The 13266-nt window shown below is 40.3% G+C and overlaps 1 protein-coding gene across 6 annotated transcripts in view; it reads right to left on the bottom strand.

The window, feature by feature from the left end:
- Positions 1 to 13266, bottom strand: part of GBF1 (golgi brefeldin A resistant guanine nucleotide exchange factor 1) — a 254726-nt gene that overhangs the window by 95214 nt on the left and 146246 nt on the right. For 4 of the 6 annotated variants that reach the window (XM_056530579.1, XM_056530578.1, XM_056530577.1 and 1 more), the window contains exons 7-8: positions 11916 to 11976; positions 5227 to 5281 (exon numbers count right to left, since the gene is read on the bottom strand). In XM_056530579.1, coding sequence (XP_056386554.1) covers positions 5227 to 5281; positions 11916 to 11976 — 116 coding nt within the window. Of the gene's footprint in view, positions 1 to 998; positions 1074 to 5226; positions 5282 to 11915; positions 11977 to 13266 lie in introns of all 6 variants that reach the window. The other 2 variants (XM_056530573.1, XM_056530574.1) reach the window with 1 other exon arrangement.

A 13266-nucleotide genomic window follows, 5' to 3' on the forward strand; every position in this document is an offset into this window, starting at 1 on the left:
GCCTGGTGACCAACTCTTAAAGGGATGATCCATTAAGACAACCCACACCTATAAAGGCACAGACATTACAGGAGGGGGGGGGGAGATCTCTCTCAGTAATACAATTGTCTATTACCCAGAGCAGCTATGAAGTGAATCTCTTAAAAAAAAAATAAAAGGGCACTATGGAACACTGCAAGAGTAGAGATAGCAAAGCCCTGAAGAATACTGATAATTCTGAAACTCCTAAAACTTGCAGTAAAAGAAAATAGGACCTTAATTTTTATAACTTTTGATTTCTTCATAATTAAGGAATGACTGCAATAGACAACCCCAAATAACTCTTCCTACAAGATGAAGTGGACATGCTCAATATAGCACATCAGTGTAGCATTTCTTTTGAGCTGACAGACTGACATTGGTTTAGTGGGTGCAACAACAGTGAAGGTCTCTAAAAATCCACCTTATCAGGAGGATAAAGTACAAAAGCCCATTGACATCCCAAATGTAAAAGGACAATCTACAGCTTTCTCTTGAAGATGTGATTAGGGTAATTCTCATATTTTTATAGTTTCTGCTGTCACTTTGCTCTCTCGTAATTACTTGCCTTGTGAATGAAAAAACTACTGCTTATAAATGATTTTAAAATATTTTATAATACCCCCAAAACACACTATTCTCAATGAGAAATCTATCTGGCCTAAGAAAGGCTGCATGTACAGGACTTAAGGCAATGTCCCCTTTGTAAAGCTAGTATCCAATACATATGGAAGCAGGACTTATCTATCAACTACATATCAAATGTTACATAGTGACCATCTAAACTCAAGTGTGTAAGTGAAAACACAGCAAAGCCCTTTTGCCTCATGCATCCACCAGAAAAGCCATGCTAACAGGTTACAATGAGGATGGAAAAGCAAACAGGCTACAAGAAATAAATTGTTTCCTGCATCTTAGTTGCACACCATACAGATAAGGAGGAATGGAAGAGAGACCTTAAAGCTCTTAAAAAGCAATACCCTCTCTAACTGGTTGATGTTTTTGGATTGTTCACCACTATTGGTGTCCAGTTTGCAGAGAAGACATGAAGAGATCTGCAGAAAACAGGTAAATGTATGAATGGAAACAAAACACAAAAGAATAAAACAAAGGAAAACACAGAAAGGGTCCAAGTAGGAGAAACATATACATGGTGGAGTGTAGGAAACAATGTGGAGAGTAATATTTAAAAAGAAAAAAAAAAAACAGTATTGACGTGTACTTCTGACAATGACCTGTTTAAGCATAAGGTGTGATTAGATGTACAGTAACTGTAGGCTGAAAGCCAAGAAAATAAATAAATAATCGCCTGTCCAGAGATGAACTGTCAGGAGGGAAGCTAAAACAAAATCCATTTTGAACCAGCCTAGTGCCTAGTAGAGCCCTGCACGGGATTATTGTTTTTTTTTGTTTTTTTTTTTTAATCCCGCACCCGCTGAATTTTTGACAATTACCGCCCGCTCCCACAAGTTGTGTGTTCCTCTCCAGCAACTTGTGTCCAACCCTGCATGCTCCCCGCACCCAACCCCCCCCCCGTGCCATTTTAATCCCCAAGTGCCATTTTAACATCCCTTCTCCGTGTCTTATTTAAATCATCAATGCCCTCCCTTCCCCTCTGATTCCTTTGCTGTTTCTAACCTGTCCTGTGTCCTCCAGTGGGCTCCAGCAGGTTCATGGCGGGTGAGACATCCTCTGTGTTGCACAGACTAGTGACGCAGCTATCGACCCATCGTGGAGTGGGAGGATGTCACTCGTCGTGACCCTGAGGGAGCCCACAGGAGGACACAGGAAAGGTAAGAATCAGCAAGGGGTTCAGAGGGAAGGGGCTGCCACGGCTCAATGATTTAATGTGTCTGTGGCGCTGGCACTGCAGCCACTTCAAATTATTAAATTTGCAGCCCGTCATACAGGCTGGGTCTGCGGTGTGGAGTGTGCGGCATTTGTGGTACCTGCAGACATAGTGCCTGACCAATAATTCCCGTAGAAGCCTCATTCCCATCTGCCTGTTTTTCATTGGGTCCTGTGGGATCCCAATCCCACAGCAGGGCTCTAGTCCTTTGCTTTCATGTGCTTTACAAATGCTACCTAAACAATTTCTTGAACAGAGAAGTGGCCCTTTCCTTATGAGGACAATAATAACCTCTAAATATTAGTTTATTTATACATCACTTTTACAAAATTAAAGACAATGGAGTTCTACATATTAATTAGTACAGGCACTTTTTCCACAGGAGGGCATACTGCAGTTGTCTCCACGTAACACAGTACATCTTTAAGTAACACACTTGGCTTCTGTCATAGAGGCATGGTAAACATTTGCTGCATCTGAACCCATACATGAGCAAATCGTGAAAAATTATACAGAAACATTTAAACTTAACGTTCATAGAAAACAACACAACCAACTTTACTAAAAGTGGACATTGTGGTTTTATTTTTATCTAGATCAGAGCTTTCCAAACTTTTCATGTTGGTGACACTTTGCGTACGTATAGTTTTGTGACAGACTCAAAATTTTTACTGGCATATTGAAGATTTACGTTAATACACATACATAATTGGTAATAAATGTATGGAGATATATAACATCTCATGAACACCTCTCATTTATATCATTTGTAAAAATATAATCAAAGGTTTTCAAGAAATATGTTGTGTGTCCCCATACATTTCATTACAATTTATGTATGTGTCCGTATGAGTAACCGTATATGTATGTAAAATATGAGCTACCCCCGTGCCATTTCATCTCCCCTTCATCACCCCATGTGCCAAATCCTCTCCCTCTGTGTGCCATGTCACCCCTTGTGCAAGTTAATGATCACACGCCTGGCCTTAGAGGCTCTTGTGCCTCTCTGTTCCACAGCAAGCCCAGGTGCAGGCCAGGCAGCTCCCACTCAGGCTCCCGACCAGAGACAGCCTCCTGCTCCACTCCTTGTGCATGACATCCGGGGCCTTAGTTGTCAGAAGTCCAGGCAAGCACTACTGCTCACTGACTAAGTGGCCATGACACCTGCAGACTGCCGCAGATACACTAATGTGTTGCGGCACACATATAGATGGAGAGCTCTGATCTATATAAATAGAAGGATCTGAAAGGCAGAAAAAGTATTTAAGGGGAAGCAAGGTGGTAAGGGGTATGTTGTAGCCACTCATCCCCTTCTTTTTCAGTTAGGCTCTATACTATCGCATACGTGACTTATTTATTTTTTAATAAACATATGCCTCTGTATAGAACAGAAGGAACAAACGGAAAGCCAAACATATAGCACCCAAAATGCCAAAATTACACTATTGTGGCCTCTGTTAGGTCTTGTGAACTTATGGTTATGTTTACTGTATAAAGGTGGAGCTTTCCTGGTGCATACAGTAAAATACACTTCTAAAAGCATAAAAACAGTGAATAAGTCGCCTTAAACATGCATGTTAAGACAAGGGAAGGGCATACAGTGTTTGTAGCATTACAATCAGAATATACAGAAAACAGATTACCTAAAAGATCAATAAACCCAATTTAATGTGATCTGTTCTTCCAGAAATGGTACCACATCTATCCATGGGCTGTATTTGATATAGCAGCACAGATTTATTCACATGAATGGGAGTTAACCCATTAGGAGATGTAGTGCCATTTCTGGAATATTTTCAAATGCTGTAAAATCATTCAATATAAAAAGAACCACTCTTCCAGGAACACAGGTGGGCATCTCAGTTCATCTCTGCCACTAATGTTGCATGGAAAACCCATGAAAAATATTAAATGCAACTACAATGTTGGTAAAGCACGTAAAAATTTCAAAACTACCGGCAACTCAGTAAACCCCCGGTAACGTGTGTGGTCCATAGATTTGTTGGAAGTCCCATGCAAGTCACTGATTCCATAGACTGCTCACTTTAGCTGTGGGCTAGAGTTTCAGGGGGAAAAAAAGTGTATCTTGCCTCCTGAACAACATTATATCACTTTAGAGAGACTATCACTAGGTTTATGCTGCCTTAGCTGAAAGCAGCATAATCTAATGACAGAGACACTACTTACAACAATGTATTACTTTCATCTTGTAATGCAGTCGCTCTGATATGCTATGCTTGCTGTTATCAAGTACACTTCTCGTAGTTCTTCTCATTATAAGCATGCGCTCAGTAGACCTCAATATTCATGAGTACCCATTACCTCCCCCACATGCCGCAGATTGGCAGCTTTTTGCTGTCTATACTGTGTATAGACCGAGAGCTGTCAATCATTGGCCAGTAAGGTTACTCCTTCCTAGGTGTATGAAAAAATAAAACTGTGCAAATTTCTGAGTAAAGAAGTTCCAGAATTCTTATATCATTGGGAAATACAAGTATTTACTAAAACAGACATGTAAGTAGAGGCCACAAGTGTTCTTTAAGCATTATTCTCAACTTAGAGGTTTTATTTAGCATTTTGCTTTTCAAATACTGCATAATGCAATCAAATTTACTACAATTTATTTAGAACAGTGGTCTCAATCTCTGGCCCTCCAGATATTGCAAAACTTTAACTCCCAGCATGCCTGGACAGCCAACGTCTGTCTAGCGTGCTGGGAGTTTAAGTTTTGCAACAACTGGGTGGGTGAGAGTTTAAGACCACTGTTCAAGAGTCTCCGTTTAATAACCACAACAATATCATAATCTATAGGAATTGCTGCAATCACAACTTTTTCCTATCACGGATATTTTCTTAAAATGGCAATTTTTACTACAGAAAGAGTAATTACTCCTTATGACCGCTATAATAATGGTCACGTGTCACTGCAGCTAAACATGTGCAACAGCCTTTGAAGGACACAAAAAAATATCCCTACAGTAATAGAGAACCTGGCATATAGAGGTTGCCTATAGACATGCCTGATATGTAAGTGGCAAGGTTGTAACTGCGTTTAGTGATGTTGAGGTTATGTAACTAGTAGGTAATTGTCTTTCTGGATATTTGTAATAAATCCGTACACTACAAGGTACATTTAAGTTATCATAATTTTAACTATGATCAACCACAAAAAAACAATAAAAACAGTAAGATTTAAAATAAATACAAAAAAACTACAAGTCAAGGAAAGAAAAGGGGGAAAAATTTGACAAAAAAAAAACGTCTCACAAACACAAATTCCAGCACCACAATGTACACTGTAGAATGCATGCAAGCTAGGCACCAAGGTCAAAAACCTAAGAAAAACAATGTTTAAATACCTTTTTCATATTTGCTCCTGCATAACTTTTTGATTCTTCTTTAAACTGAGGTAATCTGAAACAGATGTAAAATTGCATATATATTTATATATATTTATTCTCACACAGCACACCTATCCCATTTTTTGTAAATATTTTATATCTTTTCATGTGACAACATTGGAACTCTGCTACAATGTAAAGTAGTGAGTACACAGCCTGTTTAAGTGTTTAGTGTTTTGTTCCCTTACTTAAATGAACACACAGCCATTAGCGTATAAACCTTGGCAACAAAAGTGAGTACACCCCAAAGTGGAAATGTACACCCCAAAGTGTCAATATTTTGTGTGGCCACTATTATTTTTCAGCATGGGCACTGTCAGATACCAAAACTTTTTATATGTTGTACATCTTGCAAAACATTAACCTTTATAATATACTTCATAAGAAAATTCATGGCTTTGTTCAAGCTGAAGCACAGGCATGGACAAAGTCTAGTAAGCGAGAGTGGGCTAGTACTCCTCTGTGTGTCACACAGAGGAGTCCTTTCAGACAAGAGAGAGCACAGAGGAATCCTATCAGACAGGAGAGAACACAGAGGAGTCCTTTCAGACAGGAGAGAGCACAGAGGAGTCCTATCAGACAGGAGAGAGCACAGAGGAGTCCTATCAGGCAGGAGAGAGCACAGAGGAGTGCTATCAGACAGGAGAGAGCACAGAGGAGTGCTATCAGACAGGAGAGAGCACAGAGGAGTGCTATCAGACAGGAGAGAGCACAGAGGAGTGCTATCAGACAGGAGAGATCACAGAGGAATACTATCAGACAGGAGAGAGCACAGAGAAGTGCTATCAGACACGAGAGAGCAGAGGAGTCCTATTAGACAGGAGAGAGCACAGAGGAGTGCTATCAGACAGGAGAAAGCACAGAGGAGTGCTATCAGACAGGAGAGAGCACAGAGGAGTGCTATCAGACAGGAGAGAGCACAGAGGAGTGCTATCAGACAAGAGAGAGCACGGAGGAGTCCTATCAGACAGGAGAGAGCACGGAGGAGTCCTATCAGACAGGAGAGAGCACAGAGGAGTGCTATCAGACAGGAGAGAGCACAGAAGAGTGCTATCAGACAGGAGAGAGCACGGAGGAGTCCTATCAGACAGGAGAGAGCACGGAGGAGTCCTATCAGACAGGAGAGAGCACGGAGGAGTCCTATCAGACAGGAGAGAGCACGGAGGAGTCCTATCAGACAGGAGAGAGCACAGAGGAGTGCTATCAGACAGGAGAGAGCACAGAAGAGTGCTATCAGACAGGAGAGAGCACGGAGGAGTCCTATCAGACAGGAGAGAGCACGGAGGAGTCCTATCAGACAGGAGAGAGCACGGAGGAGTCCTATCAGACAGGAGAGAGCACGGAGGAGTGCTATCAGACAGGAGAGAAACTGTCAGAAACTGTCCAGAGCAGGAGAGGTTTTCTATGGGGATTTGCTCCTACTCTGTCTGTATCAGGAACTGTCCAGAGGTGTCAGCAGAGAACAGTGTTGTCAGACTGAAAAGAACAACTCAACTTCCTCTGGAGCATACAGCAGCTGATAAGTGCTGGAAGGATTAAGATTGTTTAATAGAAGTAATTTACAAATCTGATTAACTTTCTAGAACCAGTTGATTTGAAAAAAATAAAATTGTAAATTGTTTTCCACCGGAGTACCCCTTTAAGCCTCTGGTGCATGGAGTTCACCAGAGCTTCACAGGTTGCCACTAGAGTCCTCAAGGTAATTGCCGATACTGATAACGTCCAAAATCGTGAATATCGGCCGATAATATTGGCCAAACCGATAATCGGTCAACCCCTATTCTTGTCTTTAGCAAACTGTTTGCAAAGTACTTGTGTTATTCTTTAGAACAGGCTTCCTTCTGGGACAACAGCCCTGCAGACCAATTTGATGCAAATTGGTATGAGCACTGACACGTTAAAGGGGTACTTTTTTTTTTTTTTTTTAAACCAACTGGTGCCAGAAAGTTAAACAGATTTGTAAATTACTTCTATTTAAAAATCTTAATCCTTCCAGTATTTATCAGCTGCTGTATACTACAGTGGAAGTTATTTTCTTTTTGAATTTCCTTTCTGTCTGACCACAGTGCTCTCTGCTAACACCTCTGTCCATTTTAGGAACCTTCCAGAGTACAAGCATGGCTATTTGGGCCCAATTTGGGCATCCCCACTTAGAGAAAGGTTTGTTGCCAAGGTTTGAGGTATTTTGAGGGGACAGCAAAATTAAACACTGTTACAATGTAAAGTGGCGAGTGTGTACATACACTTTGCTAAAATACACAAAGAAATTATCCAGCATTAGAAAATCAGCTGATTTCTTTCAAAAACAGCACCACACCTGTCCTAAGGTTGTGTGTGGTATTAAGTTCCATTGAAGTTAACAGAGCTAAGTTGTAATATCACACACAACCTGAGGACAGGATTGGTGCTATTTTTGAAAGAAATTAGCTTTGTTTTTCTATTCCTGTATAACCCTTTTAATGCACATATGAAAATTTGTAGGGAGTTTTATCAATAGATTTTTCTCTGTGTCCCTAACTGCTAATTAAAAATCTATTTAAGGTATAATGGGAATAAAGACAACAAAGTGAAATATCAGCTTCCAGCTATCTCCGTCTGGCATTTTGCAGCAATGAGAATGTCCCTTATATTATGAGTTAGAGCCCGTGGTCGTGACACACAGAGATAATTGAGTTTTGAAGGTCAGTGTTTTGCAGTTGCAATTTCGAGTTTTCACCTGCCTGATTTGTAATGGCATATCATTAATGGAAAACATGCTTTTGTGAATGCCACATCTGATTTAGTTTTGTCCTTTGGCTGAAATCACAATCTAAGGATTTGTCTTGCAAACCACAAAAAAAAAGAATGCAGAGCTAATTTAAAACCCATGCAGGTGATGCAAAAATAAATAAAAAACAAAAAACACAAATGCTCAATTTACATTTTCTGTTCTAAAGCATACAATATATTCCTTATAAGGCATAAGTTGCTGCATGCAAGATATAGCAATAGCACTAAAAGTTAGAACAGTCAATATTTTATACTGAACAATTCTTATAAACACAAATATATTCACCTTTTCTTTCAAATGAGAACAATGATCATTTACATTCATTCTGGTCACTGGGACAGGAACTTTCTGGTTACATCATACATTTAGGGCCTATTCACGCTTCATATGTTCTGAGCGAAATTCTGCTCCAGAAAATACAATGCAGCAGCCTCTCATTGTTCTCAATGGGATTCTGCTGCAACATTCACTATGGAATTTCCGTGGCGGATTCAGGACCCCAGACTCCACTGAAAGAATGAACATGTTCATTTTCGGCAGAATCCATTCTGAAATGCATTGCCATGAATAAAGACAGCACATTTCTGAGTGGTCCTAGTGCAGGCTTGTTTTGCTGGCGCTACAGACAATCTTCACCAGGAATATCTCTGGGCAGAGATTCTGTAGTGTGAATGAGAATTTACCATTTCTACTTTGCGGCAAGGATAGACTTCTTAAGAACTAAAATGCACCTGATTAATGCTTTAAATGGGCACTGTCACCAACTTTATTTTTTTATATGTTGTAGTACTTATGTACTACAACATATCTCTAATATACTTTTATTATTATTTTTTTTCATTAAAAAGGTTTAATTTACATTTAAAAACCGGCCACTGAAAAAGGACTGATTTTGGAGTGGCAATCAGTCCTTTTTCAGTTAGGCTGCACTCGCTCCCTGCCTATCAATCAGACAGGTGGGAGCGAGCGCATTGGCTCCTCGGCCACTGGCTGGGAGGCCACTCCTCCCACACATCGCCGCCTCGTTGCCGCCGCTGTCCCTGCACGCCCGCTGCCGGACTCTGCAGTAACTGCAAGTGTAATGAGGGAACGGGGTATGCGAGGCGGGGGGGGGGGGGGGGGTCGGAGTGGACGGGCTAGTGCCGAGGCGGGCGGGGGGGGGGGGGGGAGAGGAGTGAACGGGCTAGTGCCGTAGCGGGGGGGGCGGGGCTAGCAAAAAAAAAATAAATAAATAAAAAAAATAGGATGGTGGGAGCTACCCTTTAAGAATATGCGATCCTATACAGGTACCTTGTTTTAACAGTTATATTTACTACAATAGTTTGTAAGCTTAAAAGGGTACTCCACTGGAAAATATTATTATTATTTTTTTTTTTTATTAACTGGTGCCAGAAAGTCAAACCAATTTGTAAATTACTTATATTAGAAAAATCTTAATACTTCCAGTACTTTTCAGTTGCTGTTATGATCCACAGGAAGTTCTTTAATTTTTGAATTTCCTTTCTGTCTGACCACAGTGCTCTCTGCTGACACCTCTGTTCATTTTAGGGACTGACCAGAGTAGGAGCAAATCCTTATAGAAAACCTCTCCTGCTCTGGACAGTTCCTAAAATGGACAGAGGTGTCAGCAGAGAGCAATGTGGCCAGACAGAAAAGAAATTCAAAAAGAAAATAACTTGCTGTGGATCATAACAGCAGCTGATAAGTACTGGAAGGATTAAGATCTTTTAATACAAGTAATTTACAAATATTTCTAAAAGGTAATGAACACCACGGCATCCTAACCTCTACTCCGAGTGATCTACGGAGCGCACAGACCTGCGGGGTTAAATCCTGAGCCTGGTCATTGTAAGCGGGAGTGGAGTGGTGCTGACCGCTATCTCTCAGGACTTTGCTAATTTACAAATCTGTTTAACTTTTTGGCACCAGTTGACTTAAAAAAAATTTAAAATATGTTTTCCAGTGGAGTACCCCTTTAAAGTATCCCTGACATTTAAGAAACGCTCGACATGTCACAGAAACATACTAAAAAGTTTTAGTCGGTCAAAGATTAGTGCAGAGACCTCCACCGATCAGGAGAATGAGCGGGAATAAGTGTGCAGTAGCTTGCATAAGTCTATGTAACAGAAAGACAATGATCACTGAAAGCAGAGAAGTAACACACACTACTGCGCACTTTATTTAGACATGTCAAAAGTTTTATTTAAGTGACAGGTATGCTGTAACAAACATGCCCCATTGTCTTTCACACAGTAATATAAGCGCCTTCAGAAAAATGTGCTGAGACCCAGTGCGCTACCCACCCTGCTGTCTGCGATCCCTGCCCACATTCACTGGATGACCCCACAGACTTCTAATGAGGCCCCAAGTAAAGCTAGACGAAGATCAAAACCTTTGAAGAGGAAGAATGGTGCAGTTGCCCACATCAACCAGATAGTTTTATTTCATTTTTAAAAAGGCCCTTTAGTTTGCTTAGCAAAAATAGGATAATTATGATAGAAAAATCTCAAAACAACAAGATTTTATTACGTGAGCCATATTGCCCAGCCTAGTAGTTTGGCCGAAGATGAACTTAAATCAGTGTTTCCCAACCAGGGTGACTCCAGCTGTTGCAAAACTACAACTCCCAGCATGCTTGGACAGCCAAAGGCTGTCCAGGCATGCTGGGAGTTGTAGTTTTGCAACAGCTGGAGGCACCCTGGTTGGGAAACACTGACCTAAATGGTAGCCATATATGTCTATATGTATCTAAGCATGAATGTGGTATTGTAATTCAGAGTCACAGCCAGATTAAATTTGACTTTTCACCTCTACAGTACAGGAGGCAAAGGTGATGCAGCTGGTTACGGTTTAGTTTACTGGGTCACGCAAGATGCCACTTAAACTTTGCTTAACAAATTTCTAGTGACCCGTTGACAGCCACGCAAATTTTCTATGTATATCACCAATATTAACTCGGTGAATCTATGCTTCTCATTCTTGCCTTAAAAACAAAGGGTTACATGTGCAGCTTTCCATAAAGTAATCAAACAATTCTTGACTGATCAATATGCATCTTTTATTGGCCTCCACACAGAATGGTTAGCCTGCATTATGTGACCCCAAAAGTGCATTGGTAGAAATAAATACTAAATAATAATTGTTTGTTCTACTGGTAGGTTATTTCATTTGTATAGAAATTATTTTGGTAAAATCCTGGAGTATAGGGGGGGGGGGGGGGAAACCTATGCAATATATAAGCTAATTCTTTGAAATTCCAGATTCCCTCTAATTCAATGATGATCTGTTTTATTTTTATTCAACTTATTTTTCAAGCAATTACAATAAATCCTGATGGATCCCAATGGAGTCCATGAAGGTTTTGCTTGGGTTCTGGTATTTTATGAATTCAAGAAAACCACAGCAGACTTTTTGTCAAAAATACCAGAACCTGGATGAAGGGGCACACTCCAATCTCCAAATCTATTCTGTCTCACTGTCCATTTTCTTTCTTGCTATAAAATGGCAAACATTTTGTGGCTTTGGGTGGAAAAAATAAAAAATCAGCCAAATATGTAAGAATTCATGTGTTTGAAAACAATATCTGTTATCAACCGTTATAAATCTACATGTCCAGATTAAAAGAGTGGCCCATAAAACCAAATCAGGTTACTATAAATGACTTATTTTATCTGGAGTTCAACAAGCAGACCTTGAACTTGGGTTTAGTAACATGTGCTCAAGGTCCTAAAATTACTTTTTTCCCCCTTTTGTCCACACTCCAAAAAGACAGATGACTATCGGCACATCTTGCCCTGTGGACCCCATATAAGTGTAGAATATGCCAGTCCTCAGGGGGCCGTGTCAGCAAGGCACAGGCAAACACAAGAGGGTTTACCTTGAGAAGAGCAGCTGCACCATGTCGACAAGAGTGTGCTCTGCAGATTTTCTCAATAACTCTGCGAAGACAAAAACAAATAACACAGGTGTCATTACGTTGTGTGATATTATCAAGAGGCTTCTGCAAGCGGTCTCCCCTCCATTCTTTGTTTACAAAGGATTACGGCAAATTTATTAAAACCAGGCCAGTGTTCACCCCTTGACTCATTGAGTGCTATGCCTGGAACACCAGATGGTGCTGTGGAGCTGATATAGCAATACAGACACCAAGACTGAAAGACAGGCAATAACTGGGGGCATCAATCTAAAGCTCTACCTTTATAGGAGAAGTACCAGAAATGTAACATGAAAGGCTCTTTTACTGAACACAAAATATGTATGTTATCCTGTGCTTGAATTAAAGGAGTACTCCTGTTTTTTATTTTTTTTATATCAACTGGCTCCAGAAAGTTAAACAGGTTTGTAATCAGTTGCTATATGTTGTAATCAGTTGCTATATGTTGTAATCAGTTGCTATATGTTGTAATCAGTTGCTATATGTTGTAATCAGTTGCTATATGCTCCACAGGAAGTTCTGGTTTAGAACCTAACTAAACTTAGAAGTACAGATACTGATCTCCAACCAAAAGGTGTTGTTTATGTACCAGATTCATGAGCATAAAGCTTCAGAGTAGTTAAAGGGGAATCCACTGGAAAAACATTTTTTTTTTTAAGTCAACCGATGCCAGAAAGTTAAACAGATTTGTAAATTACTTCTATTTAAAAATCTTAATCCTTCCAGTACTTATCAGCTGCTGTATGCTACAGAGGAAGTTCTTTTCTTTTTGAATTTCTTTTCCGTCTGACCACAGTGCTCTCTGCTGACACCTCTGTCCGTGTCAGGAACTGTCCAGAGCAGGAGAAGTTTGCTATGGGGATTTGCTCCTACTCTGGACAGTTCCTGACATGGACAGAGGCGTCAGCAGAGAGCACTGTGGTCAGACAGAAAAGAAATTCAAAAAGAAAAGAACTTCCTCTGTAGCATACAGCAGCTAATAAGTACTGGAAGGATTAAGATTTTTAAATAGAAGTAATTTACAAATCTGTTTAACTTTCTGGCATCAGTTGATTTAAAAAATATTTGTTTTTCCAGTGGAGTAACTACCCTGAAGCTTTATGCTCATGAAACGGGTACATAAAAAACAACACCTTCTGGTTGGAGATCAGTATCTGTACTTATAACTTTAGTTAGGTTCTAAACCAGTATTTCCCAACCAGGGTGCCTCCAGCTGTTGAAAAACTACAACTCCCAGCAAGCTGGGAGTTGTAGTTTTGCAACAGCTGGAGGCACCTTGGTTGGGAAACACTGT

This window comes from Hyla sarda, chromosome 7, assembly GCF_029499605.1.
Source record: "Hyla sarda isolate aHylSar1 chromosome 7, aHylSar1.hap1, whole genome shotgun sequence".
NCBI classification, from domain to species: Eukaryota; Metazoa; Chordata; class Amphibia; order Anura; family Hylidae; genus Hyla; species Hyla sarda.